Source organism: Micropterus salmoides, unplaced genomic scaffold, assembly GCF_014851395.1.
Source record: "Micropterus salmoides isolate LMB-PRFRI ecotype aquatic unplaced genomic scaffold, ASM1485139v1 Ms_hic_scaffold_21, whole genome shotgun sequence".
Classification (NCBI taxonomy): domain Eukaryota; kingdom Metazoa; phylum Chordata; class Actinopteri; order Centrarchiformes; family Centrarchidae; genus Micropterus; species Micropterus salmoides.
Genome location: NW_024041262.1, coordinates 10,133,178 through 10,148,673, shown reverse-complemented (window position 1 = coordinate 10,148,673; position 15,496 = coordinate 10,133,178). Strand labels below are relative to the sequence as shown.

Below are 15,496 nucleotides of genomic sequence, written 5' to 3'. Positions count from 1 at the left end.
CTGAGGTTGTTCTTGTGTTTACTTTTTGAACTTGGTTGTTTGTTCACTTTAGTTTTTTAGTGTTAACATCGCCGGTTTACCTCTTTGTATCTTCACTATGACACTTGGAAATTTGAAGAGGCATAACATGTGAAGCGTTTGTTTTCAGGCAACTAAACGAAGCATCCTTCTTTTGACTATTTGACAAGGTGTGACAACTGGCCAGATAGCGAAACCAGCAACACCTTCTAGCTCTTCTCTCTAAAGCCTGGCATCAGACATCAGCCACCTTTCAGTGAACAAGAGCTGCGCTTGTGTTTACTGTATGTCTGCACTAGTTTAAATGATGAGACAGGTACCCAACTGGCCTCTGCTGCCATTTATTGAACCGGTCACGTTATATCTGCTCGGACGCTTGTGCTGCTCATATCAGAGCTGGCAGGACAGACCGCATTGCAGCTTGGAGCAGCTGGAGTATATAAGGTTTTCAACCAGGTGATGTGATTTCATGACTGAGGCTGGTGACTGGTCAGAAATACAGGTGCTGGTTATATAATCAGAATATCATCAAAAAGTTGATTTATTTCAGTAATTCCATTCAAAAAGTGAAACTTGTATAATGTATACATTCATTCCACACAGACTGATATATTTCAATTGTTTATTTCATTTAATTGTGATGATTAAAACTGACAGCTAATGAAAATCCCAAATTCAGTATCTCTGAAAATTAGAATATTACTTAAGACCAATACAAAAAAAGGATTTTTAGAAATGTTGGCCAGCTGAAAAGTATGAACATGAAAAGTATGAGCATGTACAGCACTCAATACTTAGTTGGGGCTCCTTTTGCCTGAATTACTGCAGCAATGTGGCATGGAGTCGATCAGTCTGTGGCACTGCTCAGGTGTTATGAGAGCCCAGATTGCTCTGATAGTGGCCTTCAGCTCTTCTGCATTGTTGTGTCTGGCGTATCGCATCTTCCTCTTCACAATACCCCATAGATTTTCTATAGGGTTAAGGTCAGGCGAGTTTGCTGGCCAATTAAGAACAGGGATACCATGGTCCTTAAACCACGTACTGGTACCTTTGGCACTGTGCAGGTGCCAAGTCCTGTTGGAAAATGAAATCTGCATCTCCATAAAGTTGGTCAGCAGCAGGAAGCATGAAGTGCTCTAAAACTTCCTGGTAGACGGCTACGATGACCTTGGACCTCAGAAAACACAGTGGACCAACACCAGCAGATGACATGGCACCCCAAACCATCGCTGACTGTGGAAACTTTACACTGGACTTCAAGCAACGTGGATTCTGTGCCTCTCCTCACTTCCTCCAGACTCTGGGACCTTGATTTCCAAAGGAAATGCAAAATTTACTTTCATCAGAGAACATAACTTTGGACCACTCAGCAGCAGTCCAGTCCTTTTTGTCTTTAGCCCAGGCGAGATGCTTCTGATGCTGTGTCTTGTTCAAGAGTGGCTTGACACAAGGAATGCGACAGCTGAAACCCATGTCTTGCATACGTCTGTGCGTGGTGGTTCTTGAAGCACTGACTCCAGCTGCAGTCCACTCTTTGTGAATCTCCCCCACATTTTTGAATGGGTTTTGTTTCACGATCCTCTCCAGGGTGTGGTTATTCCTATTACTTGTACACTTTTTTCTACCACATCTTTTCCTTCCCTTCTCCTCTCTATTAATGTGCTTGGACACAGAGCTCTGTGAACAGCCAGCCTCTTTAGCAATGACCTTTTGTGTCTCCTCCTTGTGCAAGGCGTCAATGGTCGTCTTTTGGACAGCTGTCAAGTCAGCAGTCTTCCCCATGATTGTGTAGCCTACAGAACTAGACTGAGAGACAATTTAAAGGCCTTTGCAGGTGTTTTGAGTTAATTAGCTGATTAGAGTGTGGCACCAGGTGTCTTCAATATTGAACCTTTTCACAATATTCAAATTTTCTGAGATACTGATTTTGGGGTTTTCATTAGTTGTCAGTTATAATCATCAAAATTAAAAGGAATGAACACTTGAAATATATCAGTCTGTGTGGAATGAATGTATACATTATACAAGTTTCACTTTCTGAATGGAATTACTGAAATAAATCAACTTTTTGATGATATTCTAATTATATGACCAGCACCTGTAGGTGTGTGTGTGTGTGTGTGTGTGTGTCTCTCTCTTTATTACATTGTGTGTGCACACGTCTACATCTACAAGCTGGAGCAGCACTGTGGTGATGATCTCCACAAGCACACAACCTGCCCAGGTTCAATCAAATACAGCAGAAGTACTAAGTACTCTTAGCATCTCAGCTGAAACTATTAAATGGTGAACTCGGTTTTAAAAGTTCAGTCTTTAGTCTTAGTAGGGTTTAAAAGCCTGTAAAAATTCTACATCTCTCTACACAAACTGTTACTGTAATGAAATTATTTTGTGTATGTGAGGGTGAAATGGATTCACAATGCAAATTTTAGAGACTCATAGACCACCAGAGACTGAGTAAAATTATTTCCACCATATTGGCATAGGGCAACTTTGGCCCCTTTTATATTGAAATGTAAATATAGCGTAACCCAAGTTAGGTACCGCGTGTTATGTGAGACTAGAAATGATGTCAAAATGAAGTGACCCATTGATATTGTCAAATATAGACAGTATGTAGCTTGTATCTTCAAATTGACTACCTTTTTTAAAATCCTGTATCATCTGAAAATTCCTAATAGTACATTTACCAATCTGTAGTATCTGTGTGGTTGTACACTGATGTGACATCAAAGATTAGGAGGTGATAAACACACTGCAATGAGAGTCAGTTCTCTGATCCATCCCCAGTTTTTGGATTAACACATTTCAAAGCACGAGCTCTGTTGATGTTCATGTGTATGCTTGTAAGGCAATAATGAAGCTTCCAGTCATGTTGGCCTGCATGTTCAGATTCATATGCAAGCTGTGGAATCCAACAGGACAGGTGCAGTTCTAGTTTAGCCAAGCCCCCCTCTGAGCCATTTTTCTCAAAACAATCATTCCCCTGTTTTTGGGAGCCACGTGTCTGTTTTCCTACATTGCATAAGGGAGTTGAACCACAGTTCAGTGGACCCGGTTTAAACAAGAACCGTCTGCAGGTCCCCCAGCTCTCAGCGTTCAAATAAACCTCTTAGCTCGCTCCTTTTCACGCTTATGGACTTGACTGCACATACATGTTAGTTGAATTACACTCTCAGTAAACGGCCCGGTCTCTCCATTTTATTGGATTTTCTCACAGCAGCTCCGCCTCAGCTCTTCTGTCTCTCCTGTGCTTTTCCCCTCCACTAGTCCTGAGAGTGGCCCATAGAGCTAATGTGTTTGGCCCTGGGATAGAGGAGGGCAAGAACATCGAGTGAATGAAAAGCAGCTAGGGGAAAAATGATCACCTGACTCAGAGAGGAAAAAATAATAAGGTAATAAGGATGAGCCAGAGCTGACGAGCATAGAGAATTACAGAAAGGAGCATAAAAGATGGAAGAGAGGAGATTAGCAAATAAAAAAACAACAAAATAACAGTCTGAGTGAAAACATGGAGACAGGTGTGATGACATTAGCCAGCCAAAGCATGGGAGCGGCGCACGGACTGACTGAATGAACAACACAAACAAGAGTGATTGAGACCCGGAGTGAGCGCTGTACTGATGAATCTTACCAGATGTTGCGGTGCCAGCTGTGCTCACGCAGCCAGGCGTCACCAGGGCTTCTGCCTCGCAGGGTGCCTGCCGACCATCGCTACCCAGCTGTCCCCACAGCGACGTGGGACCAGGGCTGACGGAGACTGAAACCACACAAGCCTTCCAGAGCGGAACAAACAGGGTTTACAGAGCTGCTGAGCAGCTAGGCTCCCACTCCCTGCACCACGTTAGGGTCTCACTCGCTTTCACAGGGTTTGTGGGCCGGAAAATATGGGTTTATGTGTGCACATATAACATTTGGCAGCAGGGAGGCATTCAAATCCAATTACGGCGAACGCTATTTGCATGAGTTACTGTTTTAGCCGTGGATCTGTTCCAGAGACTTTTGTCAGAAGAGTTTCCTGGCTTTTAATTCTGTGCCTATTGAATAATCATTTGTCATGCTAAATGACATTCAGCATAGTTAATCCTAACTCAGTATAATTCTGTATAGCAGTTTGGATCAGCACATGTGTACCTTCAGTTAGTTGTCATAAGCTTTAAATGTGAACTTTTTATTGCCCACTACACCCATGTACGCTGCTGTGATGACCTCTGAAACACTCACCAATCAGATAATAAAGTTGAGATGGCTGCATCCCACAGCACACATTCATACAATCCCACACTGAGTCATGAGGGAATGATGGTTCTATATACAGAGGTGGCCCACCTCCTGAGTCTGGATCCATAATTTGGTGCAGCAGTGCAGATCCTCTGCTGTGGTGTGTCAGGCAAGCCAGGTAGGGCAGAATACCAGCCCTGGTTTTCGACACGCAGGTCAGGAGAGCAGCCTGGCTACTTTCCACACCACACTCCTTCTCTCAGCATCCTATTCCCCCAGCTAGCTGACAGAGCAGGGGTCAAAGATGAGTTCAGGGTGACTGAAAATAACTCTCTTCTGGTCTTGCTGGCTGTATTGCACTCGCCACAGAACACCCCTGTCTGCAATTTAATATCATCACACGTTTAAGGATCAAACTAAATAAATGTGCTTTGGCACATTGTTTTTATTCTTGTTATAAATAGTACTATAATGTTAACGTCAGAGCACCACTGGGTCATTTTTGACAAGGTTTGCATAAATATCTGAAGTCTCAAGGCCAATGGATGAATTTGAAAATGTTTCAGTGTAGTGAAAGTGACATGTGCAGCATCTGAAACGCTTTTCACTGGCTGACCTGAGGGTCGATGGGTGCTACATCGTTTCTTCACACATAAATGTGACATTCACAAAGCACCACTGATCTGATTTTAACATACGGTGTGGAAGTGTTGCAGCTGACCACTGCATTTTAGGATTCAAATGTATAGAATGTCCCAAGTTATAACTGCCAGGTAAACTGTTAGTTACTAATTGGTCCAGAAAAGGTTGAAGATCTGCTTGATGATGCTTTAAATATTTAGGTATTTTTACAAGTTGTAACAACATAATGTCCCTGTCTTATGTGCAGCCGTCTCCAGATTTAAACAGGTCAAATGTTTTATATCCCATCAAGATGGAATTATATAACTACTGTTTCATGACTGGAGTGTAGCATGTGTCGCCTTTTGTAAGCATTATACACTTATATGGTGCTGAATTGTAGTCTGGTTGCAATTCCTCAGGACTGTTTCAATTTTACCTCAGCCATCGAGGCAGGTGAATTGCAGGCAGACGGATAGCGAAATAGGGCCTCTCCGAAAAGAACATTGGCTGTTTTAAAGGGCTTATTTAAAGTATTAGGAGGTCTCACTCTGGGAGAGATTGAACAGGTTTGAAATGGCAAGGCCTTGCAGTTTCATGGATTCATTATAACAGGCGGCACAACAGGGTGTACTGAAATAGGAGAGGTAGGGGGGGTCTGTGTGTGTGTCTGTGCACACGCATTCATGTTACAGAGGTGTCCTGGGGGCTTTACTCTAAAATGGAAAACCTGCCTGGCTCACTTCCCCACCTTCGGTTGTTATTGCTGCAGCTCATCACAATATGTTATGTGCAATATGAGTTGTGACTTGAAACAGGAATTTAATACTTTAAGACTCTCATTTTTATAGGTCTAATTTAATCAGCTCCCAGCCTCCACCGGGGAGTTTTAAGTCGATAGAGCAAACAGTTCTCCTTGTCCTGCCAGCCATGCCATGAATAACTTATCCACATAGTTCCCTCAAGCAAGGCACCACACTGCTGGAGTGGAGTGGGCAACAGTGCAACGCAATATTTAGAAGGACATTTCCCAGATGTAAGTTTTTGTAACCGCTGCCCTCCCCTAAGCCATCACTGTGGAAAAACAAGGTGTCCTTAGTCCATGTTCCTGAGTAAATAACAGTAAAGTGAATACCTAGGTCTCACTTGAAGTAATCTTGACGGTTTGTGGTTTCCTTGCAGCGTTTGCGTTAAAATGCTGTCTGAACAACACACTTTCTAACATTGTTCTCTTTGATTCTATTTCTGTTTTCTTTAGTCAAATTTCACTGTACTTTTGCCTGCACATGTTCCTTATAGTATTGTATTTGGCAAGGTTATTTAGAAACATATGCTTTTTTTATAGCACAGGCTTGGGCGATATAGGGCGATTCTAACAACAATTTCTCTTTTCTCCCGCACCAGACTTTGACTTCAGCGTGCCGGGCTCCATGAAGCTTCACAATTTGATCTCCAAGCTGAAGAAGTGGATCAAGATCCTGGAGGCCAAGACCAAGCAGCTGCCCAAGTTCTTCCTCATTGAGGAGAAGTGTCGCTTCCTCAGCAACTTTTCTGCGCAGACAGCCGAGGTGGAGATCCCCGGGGAGTTCCTCATGCCCAAACCGACGCACTATTACATCAAGATCGCAAGGTAAAGCACTCTTCCTACACATAGATACCTGAGCCTAGTAAACATGTTACATATCAGCAGTCATGAGCCCAAATCCACCTGCCAGTTATACGTTACTCTTTAAAGAAGTCCCTTTCTATTCTAAAAATAGTTGGTGAAAATGTGTAAGTGTTTTACCTGCTTCTGCTGCCTGTGGATAAAATAGAAAACAGACAGCAAACACACTTGGACTCACACAGAAGAACTGTACCCACATATCATTCCTCCCACGTTGTTTATTACTTCAGTTCTGTCTCTCTGCCCCTCTCTAGGTTCATGCCCAGAGTGGAAATTGTTCAGAAACACAATACAGCAGCACGCCGTCTCTATATCCGCGGGCACAATGGCAAGATCTACCCTTACCTGGTGATGAACGACGCGTGCCTGACCGAGTCACGCCGAGAGGAGAGGGTCCTGCAGCTTCTCCGCCTCCTCAACCCTTGTCTGGAGAAGAGGAAGGAGACCACCAAGAGACACCTCTTCTTCACTGGTAAGACCAGGAATGGGAGAGATGGGTGCATGCGTGCGTGAGGTTCAAACACATAGACAAGGGACATTTCACCAGGATTATGTTGTCATTTCCTCTGTCACCATGTGTACTAATCACAAATGTGCTCTGAGCTTTCTGTCTTTGGAGATCAGAAACACATGATCGCCTCTAGTGCTACTGTACAATGAGAACAATTGGCAGTGACAGTGACCCTCTCTTTTCATTTGTCTTCTCTTTCTGCCGCTGTCGAACTCACACAGTCACCACACACACACAATTTCTATTCCCTTTCAAGCACTATTTCCTCTCCTGCCATCCTCTTGTGGTTTGCCTCCACCCAGATGTTTGCCCACTCTCCATTTATGCACTGATTGGTTTGTTTAAGGGGAAATATGGATGGGGAATTCAACAGTCCCTTCCAACCCATTTCCTCCCAACTGGAATGGCTGGTATTGATTTGATTTGGGGTGCCAGTGTATGTAAATGTTGAGGCTGCTTCCAGTGGGCGACCCATGCACAGCCTTTACCTTCTTTGACCCTGCTTGTTGTTGAGAGATGTGCACACCTTCAGAGCAGCTGTTTCCCAAGTCCGGAGTATTTTAGTTGTTGGTTTTGATCTGTGGTTTATGCTGTGGTGAAAAAGGGACTGTTTGCAGGCAAGTGCAGCCAAAGGTTTACAGTTTGTGTGTCACTGACTTGGTTGTTTGCCACTCTGTCCTCCTTCCCCCCCCCATCTCTTTCCCACCTGTATCCTGTTTTCTTCCTCTCCCTCCCTCTATCACTCCAGTGCCCCGAGTGGTGGCAGTGTCGCCTCAGATGCGGCTGGTAGAGGACAACCCTTCATCTCTGTCACTGGTGGAAATCTACAAACAGCGCTGCGCCAAGAAGGGCATCGAACATGACAACCCCATTTCCAGATATTATGATCGTCTGGCCACTGTGCAGGCCAGAGGCACACAGGCCAGCCACCAGGTATGGAGAAGATCACAAAAACAGATCTGCATACTTAAACACATCATATAGACAGTGCATAATACAGCTGTAACCTCTTTAATCATATGCGTCCTGGGTGATTGAATTGTAATTTAACAGTAGCTTCCTGCAGCCATGGTCATATAGGAAGCATTTTGTCACTGTCCTGAGAAAACCTGCATCTCCAAAATAACTGTTCTCAGCTTTGTGATTTTTTTTTTTAGATAATCCAATTTGTTTTTATATGTTTTATGTAGCGTAAGACAGGAGAATTTTCTCAGCCTGTGAAGGAAGACATAACATTTGAAAAGTTTTTAAAAAATCCCACTGGACAGGGACGATTTGCTCTCATTAGGGACTTTGTCTCTGGTGGTCAGTCAAACTTAATTTTCAAGTTACTAGTCAATACATGTGTTCTTTATTAAAAAAAAACAAAACATCAGCATGAATCCTGCCTGGACCTGATTGGCTGAATTCCTCACTAATTGTGGTGTCTTTTGGTTTTACGTCAAGGTGGCAAACCTTAAAATTATGGTGGCTGTTCCTGGAGACTGAATATCACCTAAACTCTCTATCCAAAAGAAAAAACTAGGCTGACCAGTTCTGTTGCTTATCTCTTAATTTTTTTAGTAGTTGCATTGCATTTTGTTCTACGAAGCTCTTTTTGGTGGAGAAAATGTATCTCTGCCTCATTTATAATGGATTTGCACTTTTGATTCTTAAATACAAAAGCCTAATAATTATTGTTGATATTTGTAGCTGAACATTGAATTATATCTAACAATTGCCAGTGACAGTTGGCATAATAAAGTAGAATGAATGTGAGGCTCAACATTCGCTGGACCATGGCCGCCTATCTGACTTCTGCTCCCTCCTCCTGTCTACCACCAGGTCCTGCGGGACATCCTGAAGGAGGTGCAGGGGAACATGGTGCCTCGCAGCATGCTGAAGGAGTGGGCTCTCCACACCTTCCCCAACGCCACCGATTACTGGACCTTCCGGAAGATGTTCACCATCCAGCTGGCCCTCATAGGCCTGGCCGAGTTCATGCTCCACCTCAACAGGCTCAACCCCGAGATGCTGCAGATAGCACAGGTAGGAGATGCATACACAAGCAGAAAAATGTTGAACACTGTGTCAAGGGCGAGTGGGATCCAGGTGACGGAGGCTAATTCAATAGAGGCACACTCTCATAGATGCATTAAGAGATCACCATTACCCTCTCCATATCTGGCTGTATGAATTACCATTCTCCCCCATGACTTTCACGCTAGGCCTATCCGTCAGCCAGCGCCTGTCAATGCGAAGGATGTTTTGACAGAACGTTATATTCAGTCCCTCTGCTCTACAACTATCAAAGACGTTTCAATTTGAAGAGGCCATGTTGGTGTGTGCGTGCGTCTGCCTCTCAGTGCACACACATCCGTCTGGCGCTCAGGGTCCGCAGATAGCTTTCTCAAAGTCATTATTAAAGATGATTGTGTCGGTCGGCCACCCCTCCCCTCTGATCCTAATCGGCCTTTGCTGACAGGCGTTCCTCCGGGCAGCTAAGCACTGGTATTAAGCCCCCTCTCTGCCTGTTCCACTCCGTAGATCCCATTAGACACAGGAGGATTACGGTACGGAGAGTGTGCACACACAAACACACGCACACAAACAGAGAGTGCAAGGACAGGACATCACAGCCATTGCATTGTGCCCCACCTTGCATAAATGGAGACCTTAACTTCCATCAAGTTGGCACTTGTACAGCTCAGTGATGCTTCAAGGCATCAACAAAAAAGGCACTGCTCTGTCGTCAATCAGTTATAGACTTCATTCTTTCAACACCTGTCTTCATAAAGCATCACATCATCTCTTGAGAATCTGTTGAATTTCCTCTTCCTTTCCGTTAGGGCTGGACCCGAATATTCGATAGCGTGGTACACATTCAATTTTTTATTATATCAATAACCTACATTTTAATATTAATCAGTAGCCTAAACTGTAGGCTACAACAAACAAACAACAACATAATGAACACATTTAAATCATTATAGTAGGCCTGTTGAAGAAGAACATGTAGTAGGTTATGATAAAAGTTAAAAATGATCACAAATAACAACAATTCAATAGTTCTCATCCCGTCTTCTCTCCTTGGACGCCTGTCTGTCTAATATATTTCCGTATTCTGCTCTGGACCTGCTCAGTTCAGCCTCTCAGTCTGGACCCTCAGGTAGGTACAGTTCCAATCTGCTCTTCACAGCAGCCACCAACCCCATTCGGCACTCACCTAATCTTCCGCTTTTCCCCGGCTCAATCTACCGTCCCTTCAACCCGTCAGTAAATATTCTTCTCCTCGTTGTCTTAGTACTGCACTAGGGTCTACTATCCTAGACATAACACAGTTTAAAAACAAAGTGTTGGTAATAATAACTTGCTGTTTAAGTTATCTTACACAGTGAGAATAAAAAAAAACCGCGCACGCTCTCTGTCTCTCACACACACACACACACAGACATTAATGAGCTGCCGCTATCTCACCCACATCAGATTCTCCCATTCTCCCTCACTCATGTCATTGCCAGAACCTCTTGGGCATTTATCCTTCTTTTGCTGTTCTGATTATATCTATCAAATACTTATTAAAATATGTTTAAACAATCGGCATAACGCGACCACTGTATCACCCCCCCCCCCGTTGAATCTGTTAATAACTGTTGAAGCTTCGAAGCTAAAAAAAAATGACTTTCAGGCCAGCCCCACTTTCCTTTCCTTTCCCCGTAAATTCATAGCCTCAATTTATCACATGTGAGTCATTAGCGTTGCGTCATCCCATTCATGCCAGCCCCCAAAATGAAGCCATTGCTGGCCGCTGGTGTGGTGATTTAGCATTCTGAGCGCTGCCTCCATGGCCAACTGTCTGCAGGCTTATCTGAGCCTCCTGGGGGTAGCTGGTGTCTCAGCCCACTGCCTTGAGGCCCTCCGCTGGGGCCTGGAGGAGCAAATGACTGTAAGAGAGAGAGAGACGGGAGGGGAGGGAATTAAGGAGGGAGGGAGGGAGGGAAAGATGCGAGACAGAGGAGGAGAGGGAGCAGGATCTGGAATGAAATGCTCTCCTATAAAGCCGTCAGAGCCACTCACCTTTTCATATAAGGGAGATTATCGTCTCCGGAATGGCTGCTCGTGTAGCGGTCCCCTCGCACATAAATGCAGGCTTATGGATGAAAACTTGGCTGTATATATTTAAGTCAGCAGGGAGCGACGGGGGAGAGGGGAGTGGGAGTGAATTGAGGATTATAGATGTTCTGCTGCTGATAGTTTGACATGTTAAGGTGTCTGGGGTACGCAGATCAATAACTGTAGCCATTTCATTGGTGGGAGCTTGTTTTGTAACTGCCCTAGCCTTTCTGAAGAAGACTTATCTTCTTGCAGGCCTTACGTGGTGTAAGGACTGTGGAGAACACTGCAGAAAGGAATATTCATTAATCATTTTTCTTTATTTACTGCTAGTTATGAGCTTATGGTTATGTTAACTACGTTTGAACAATGCTTTATTTAAAATGTCCTCCCTCTTATGATCTGATACATAGAGCCTACCTGAAATATACATACTTGTTTGTAAGACTATCCAGCAGCTGACATGTACCTTTTACTCTGTCTGTTTTCAGGACACAGGAAAGCTGAACGTCTCCTACTTCCGCTTCGACATCAACGACGCCACAGGCGACCTAGATGCTAATCGGCCTGTTCCGTTCCGCCTGACACCAAACATCTCGGAGTTCCTGACCACCATCGGTGTCTCCGGCCCACTCACTGCGTCCATGATCGCAGTGGCACGATGTTTCGCACAGCCAAACTTTAAGGTAACTTGTCTGCTGTACATGTTGTTAGATTATAATGATTATCTTGTGTTTTCAAATAAACTCTAGCTCAGAATAAGAATGTTTTATTTTACAAATGAATATAGGAATTGAATATAACATATGATGTGAGGTATAGGTCACACGTGAGCCTTTTTATACACTGATCACTTGTATGTGAAATAATAACACATAATTTTCACCCAGCTCTGCATTTCCGCTTAGCTCTACAGAATGTTTTTGCATCCTTCACCTCATTATTTTGGTTTTATGACCCTAGTCAAACACATCTAAAATGTCTGTTATTGCAGCTTGTTTCTGCTCCCCCTAACAGGCCAAAGAATTAGCTATTACAGATTTAAAGATTACATCATTTGCATTATTGTTGAAACATTCTGGTAAAATGTGCTAGTTTCATCATAAATGTTAGATCACACTCTTACGATGCATTCAAATGTTAAAATAATTACTCTTGAAAAATTACACTGAACTTGACTCAAATGACATGAGTCTTGGAAGGGTTTTAGAAGAAGTGTATTTAAGAGGTTGAGGTTCAAGCTGGCAGTGTCCATGAGGATGCATTTAATTCTGTCATGAGGACGAAATGGTTTGTTTTCACATTTTAGCTCCGGCTGAATTCTCCAGATATTGTTTAGTACTTAAACTTGGATAAACCCACAGAGGAAGTTCACAACCAAACAAAAACAATGCAATGAAAACATGAGTAGTCAAGAAGGGTTATATAACGTAGCAGGGCAGTAATGACAGGCGTGTAGTGTCTATGTTTAGGTCGGGCTCATACAAAAAAATAAAGTCTGACTGATGTGGAGGGAGCAGAAGTGCTTAAGATGCAAATAAACAAAACACTCGACTATGTGAACTAGTTAAGACCTGTTGAGTGCCAGAAGCCAGCGCTTCTTGTGGGCAAAGAAAATTGACGTTTCCAGGGAAAACGACAAAACACAACAAGCACGTAACAATCATCCACTCAAATACATTGAAGCCTGAAACCATATAAACACTTTAGGTAAGTGTAGGGAACAGTGTGTACCTAGTTACGTGGTGATTTCTAGTGTTATGGCCCCATCATGGTTTCACTGGTTATGTATTCAGTTCTGTGTCACCATAATGAGCTGGTAACAACACAGAGATTTCCCTAAGGGTGATTGACACACTCTTAATTGCACTTGGCATCTTTGTTTTATGTGTATGTTTGAGATTGGCTTTAAATAACCGGAGGTTTTATTATGTTTCATTGCTCTCATTCACATGACGGACACTTTAAACAAACAGCTTAGGAAAGAACCCAGAAGATATTCTGTACATATAAACTGCATTCATTTGACACATTATTGAGAACTTCAGAAAGATGCAAGTTACTGAATAGGCAAGGAATGTCATGATATAATGCATTACCTACCAACTATATTATATTGTTATACTACAGTGAAGTAAATGGACCTTGTTTTTTTGCTTCCAAGGTCACCACTCATGGAAGTATTTTCTTATGTTATTGTTGTTAAAAGTAAGTAAGTTATATTAAGTAAATCAATGAATTAAATTAAGCAAAGGTAAATTAAATAGGTACATTTTTTACAGACTGGGAAAATTTTTGGAACAAAACTATTAATTAGTTTGAAAAGATGGCCCAAAAAAATGGTTGTCTGAGGATCCAGTTACAGACAAAATGTTTTATTGTACATGTTTCTGCACCATTAAGTCTTGAAATGTGCGTTGTCTTTTGTCTCTGTCTGACAGGTGGACGGCATCCTGAAAGCTGTCCTTCGCGACGAGATCATTGCCTGGCACAAGAAGACCCAAGAGGACACGTCCATGCCTCTGTCCCCGGCGGGCCAACCCGAGAACATGGACTCCCAACAGTTAGTCTCGTTGGTCCAGAAGGCTGTCACGGCCATCATGACCCGTCTCCATAACCTGGCTCAGTTCGAGGGAGGAGAGAGTAAGGTCAACACCCTGGTGGCTGCAGCAAACAGCCTGGACAATCTGTGTCGCATGGACCCTGCCTGGCACCCCTGGCTCTGAGAAACCGGTTTCTCTTCACTGTAACAAAAGCCTGATGGACTCTTTTTCTCTTGATCAAAGTACACTGAAATAGTTTGGCAAGTGGAATCAAGTTACTACAAACAGCCCTGTGACAAAGACTCACGCTGGTAGTTTGAACAGGGCTTGCCAGTATTCTTAATAGTTTTACCTGGACCGATCTTTTTATGAAAACACAATTTCTCCTTCAACCTATATTTATTTTTGTATCTAAATGACAGGGACTCTATGTGTGATATGCCAGTTGCCCTGTCTTCAGGATGACAAGGAGACAGTGCAAACATTTGTGTAGGTATCAAAATGAGCCACTCACTCAAGCTTATGGGAGTTTATTTAAGAGATGGGGAAATGTTCAAGAGATGGGGAAATGTTCTGTTAGTTGCTTTAGTCGTCTGTGTTGTATTTTGCTAGCATCGATAGCTTACAATTGAAACAAAATAGCCATTCGTCCTCTCAAATTTGTATTTAACTTCAAAAACATGTAGCTTTTTTTCTATCCCTGCCGAATGAGGAATTGCGTGTTCCTGTGAATAACAGATGATGCTCTTTCTTTTTTATTTCTTTTTTTTACCTACTGGCTGAAGTATATTAACATGTCTGACTATTTGAAAAGCCATTTTACTTTACATGTGTTTTGTCATTCCATCAGTCCTGTTGTAAAGTATTAAATTAAAACTACTGGGTGAAATGACAGCAGAATAAGCTATAATAGCTGTAATGCAAATACGTCATTCCCAAAGCTGGCTGTGTATGCATATCCCTCCCTTTTTTGTAAAGGTACAAATCTCTTGCCTTGTAAATAAGCATTTTGTTTTAATAAAATGCTCTTTTTTTAAATACACGCTGTGTGTTTGCTCTTTAAGGGTAACTGCAGGGTCTTCCTTTACGCTGTATATTAGTACAACTTCAAACAATGAATTTCAAAAGTGAGTATCCCCTATGCTCACAATTACCATAAAACAAAACTCACAATTGGAGTTCTTCCTGAGTTTTTAACCAGTTGTAAAACAGCAATAATAACCAGTAATCCCCATCTGCGCTTCATATCTACTACATCACTGTCACAGCCATAATCATCCTGAAGGACACACTCTTGGATATTATTGTGGTAATAACTCGTGCTGTGAAATGACTCCAGACAAACCGTTCTCTGACGTTGAAAAGTCTATTGCCATCATCCTTGCGGTTCACAGTTAGTAGACATTTATGGAGAGGCATTTCAGCGCAGCAGTGTTGAATCAAAGTGCGGCTATGTCTTGTGGAGGTACAATAACCTTGTGGTCATTCCCTCCCTCTGGTTAGAAAGTCCTGCGGAGGTGTGTTGAGGCGTTTCTCTCCTCCCCTGGTGCTTGATTAATGCGTGCCAGTAGATCTCCGAGTGGGCTGTCCTCGCTTGACTTATACACACTGTCAGCCACCCCGCCTGCACTCATAAACAAAGGTTATATCTCTGTTCGCCTCTGTACAATCCACACACACAGCCTCTGCCTCTCAACATGTTTACACACTGTCTCTAACATTTCTCTTCCTCTCTTGATCCACACAAAAGAGAAAGTACTTTTGTCTATAATTCTCAGCAGCTGGTAGTTTCCAACATTAACCTTCTAGTTTCATGTATTTCCC

General features: G+C 42.9%; 1 protein-coding gene across 2 annotated transcripts in view; it reads left to right on the top strand.

Moving 5' to 3' along the window:
• Positions 1-14,714, top strand: part of LOC119915668 (transformation/transcription domain-associated protein) — an 87,330-nt gene extending 72,616 nt beyond the window's left edge. Inside the window, exons 66-71 of one of the 2 annotated variants that reach the window (XM_038735319.1) lie at positions 6,265-6,490; positions 6,781-6,998; positions 7,786-7,970; positions 8,862-9,065; positions 11,621-11,815; positions 13,571-14,714. In XM_038735319.1, coding sequence (XP_038591247.1) covers positions 6,265-6,490; positions 6,781-6,998; positions 7,786-7,970; positions 8,862-9,065; positions 11,621-11,815; positions 13,571-13,855 — 1,313 coding nt within the window. In that variant the 3' untranslated portion in view covers positions 13,856-14,714. The remainder of the gene's footprint in view (positions 1-6,264; positions 6,491-6,780; positions 6,999-7,785; positions 7,971-8,861; positions 9,066-11,620; positions 11,816-13,570) is intronic. The other variant, XM_038735318.1, reaches the window with a different exon arrangement.
• The last annotated feature ends 782 nt before the right edge of the window (positions 14,715-15,496 follow it).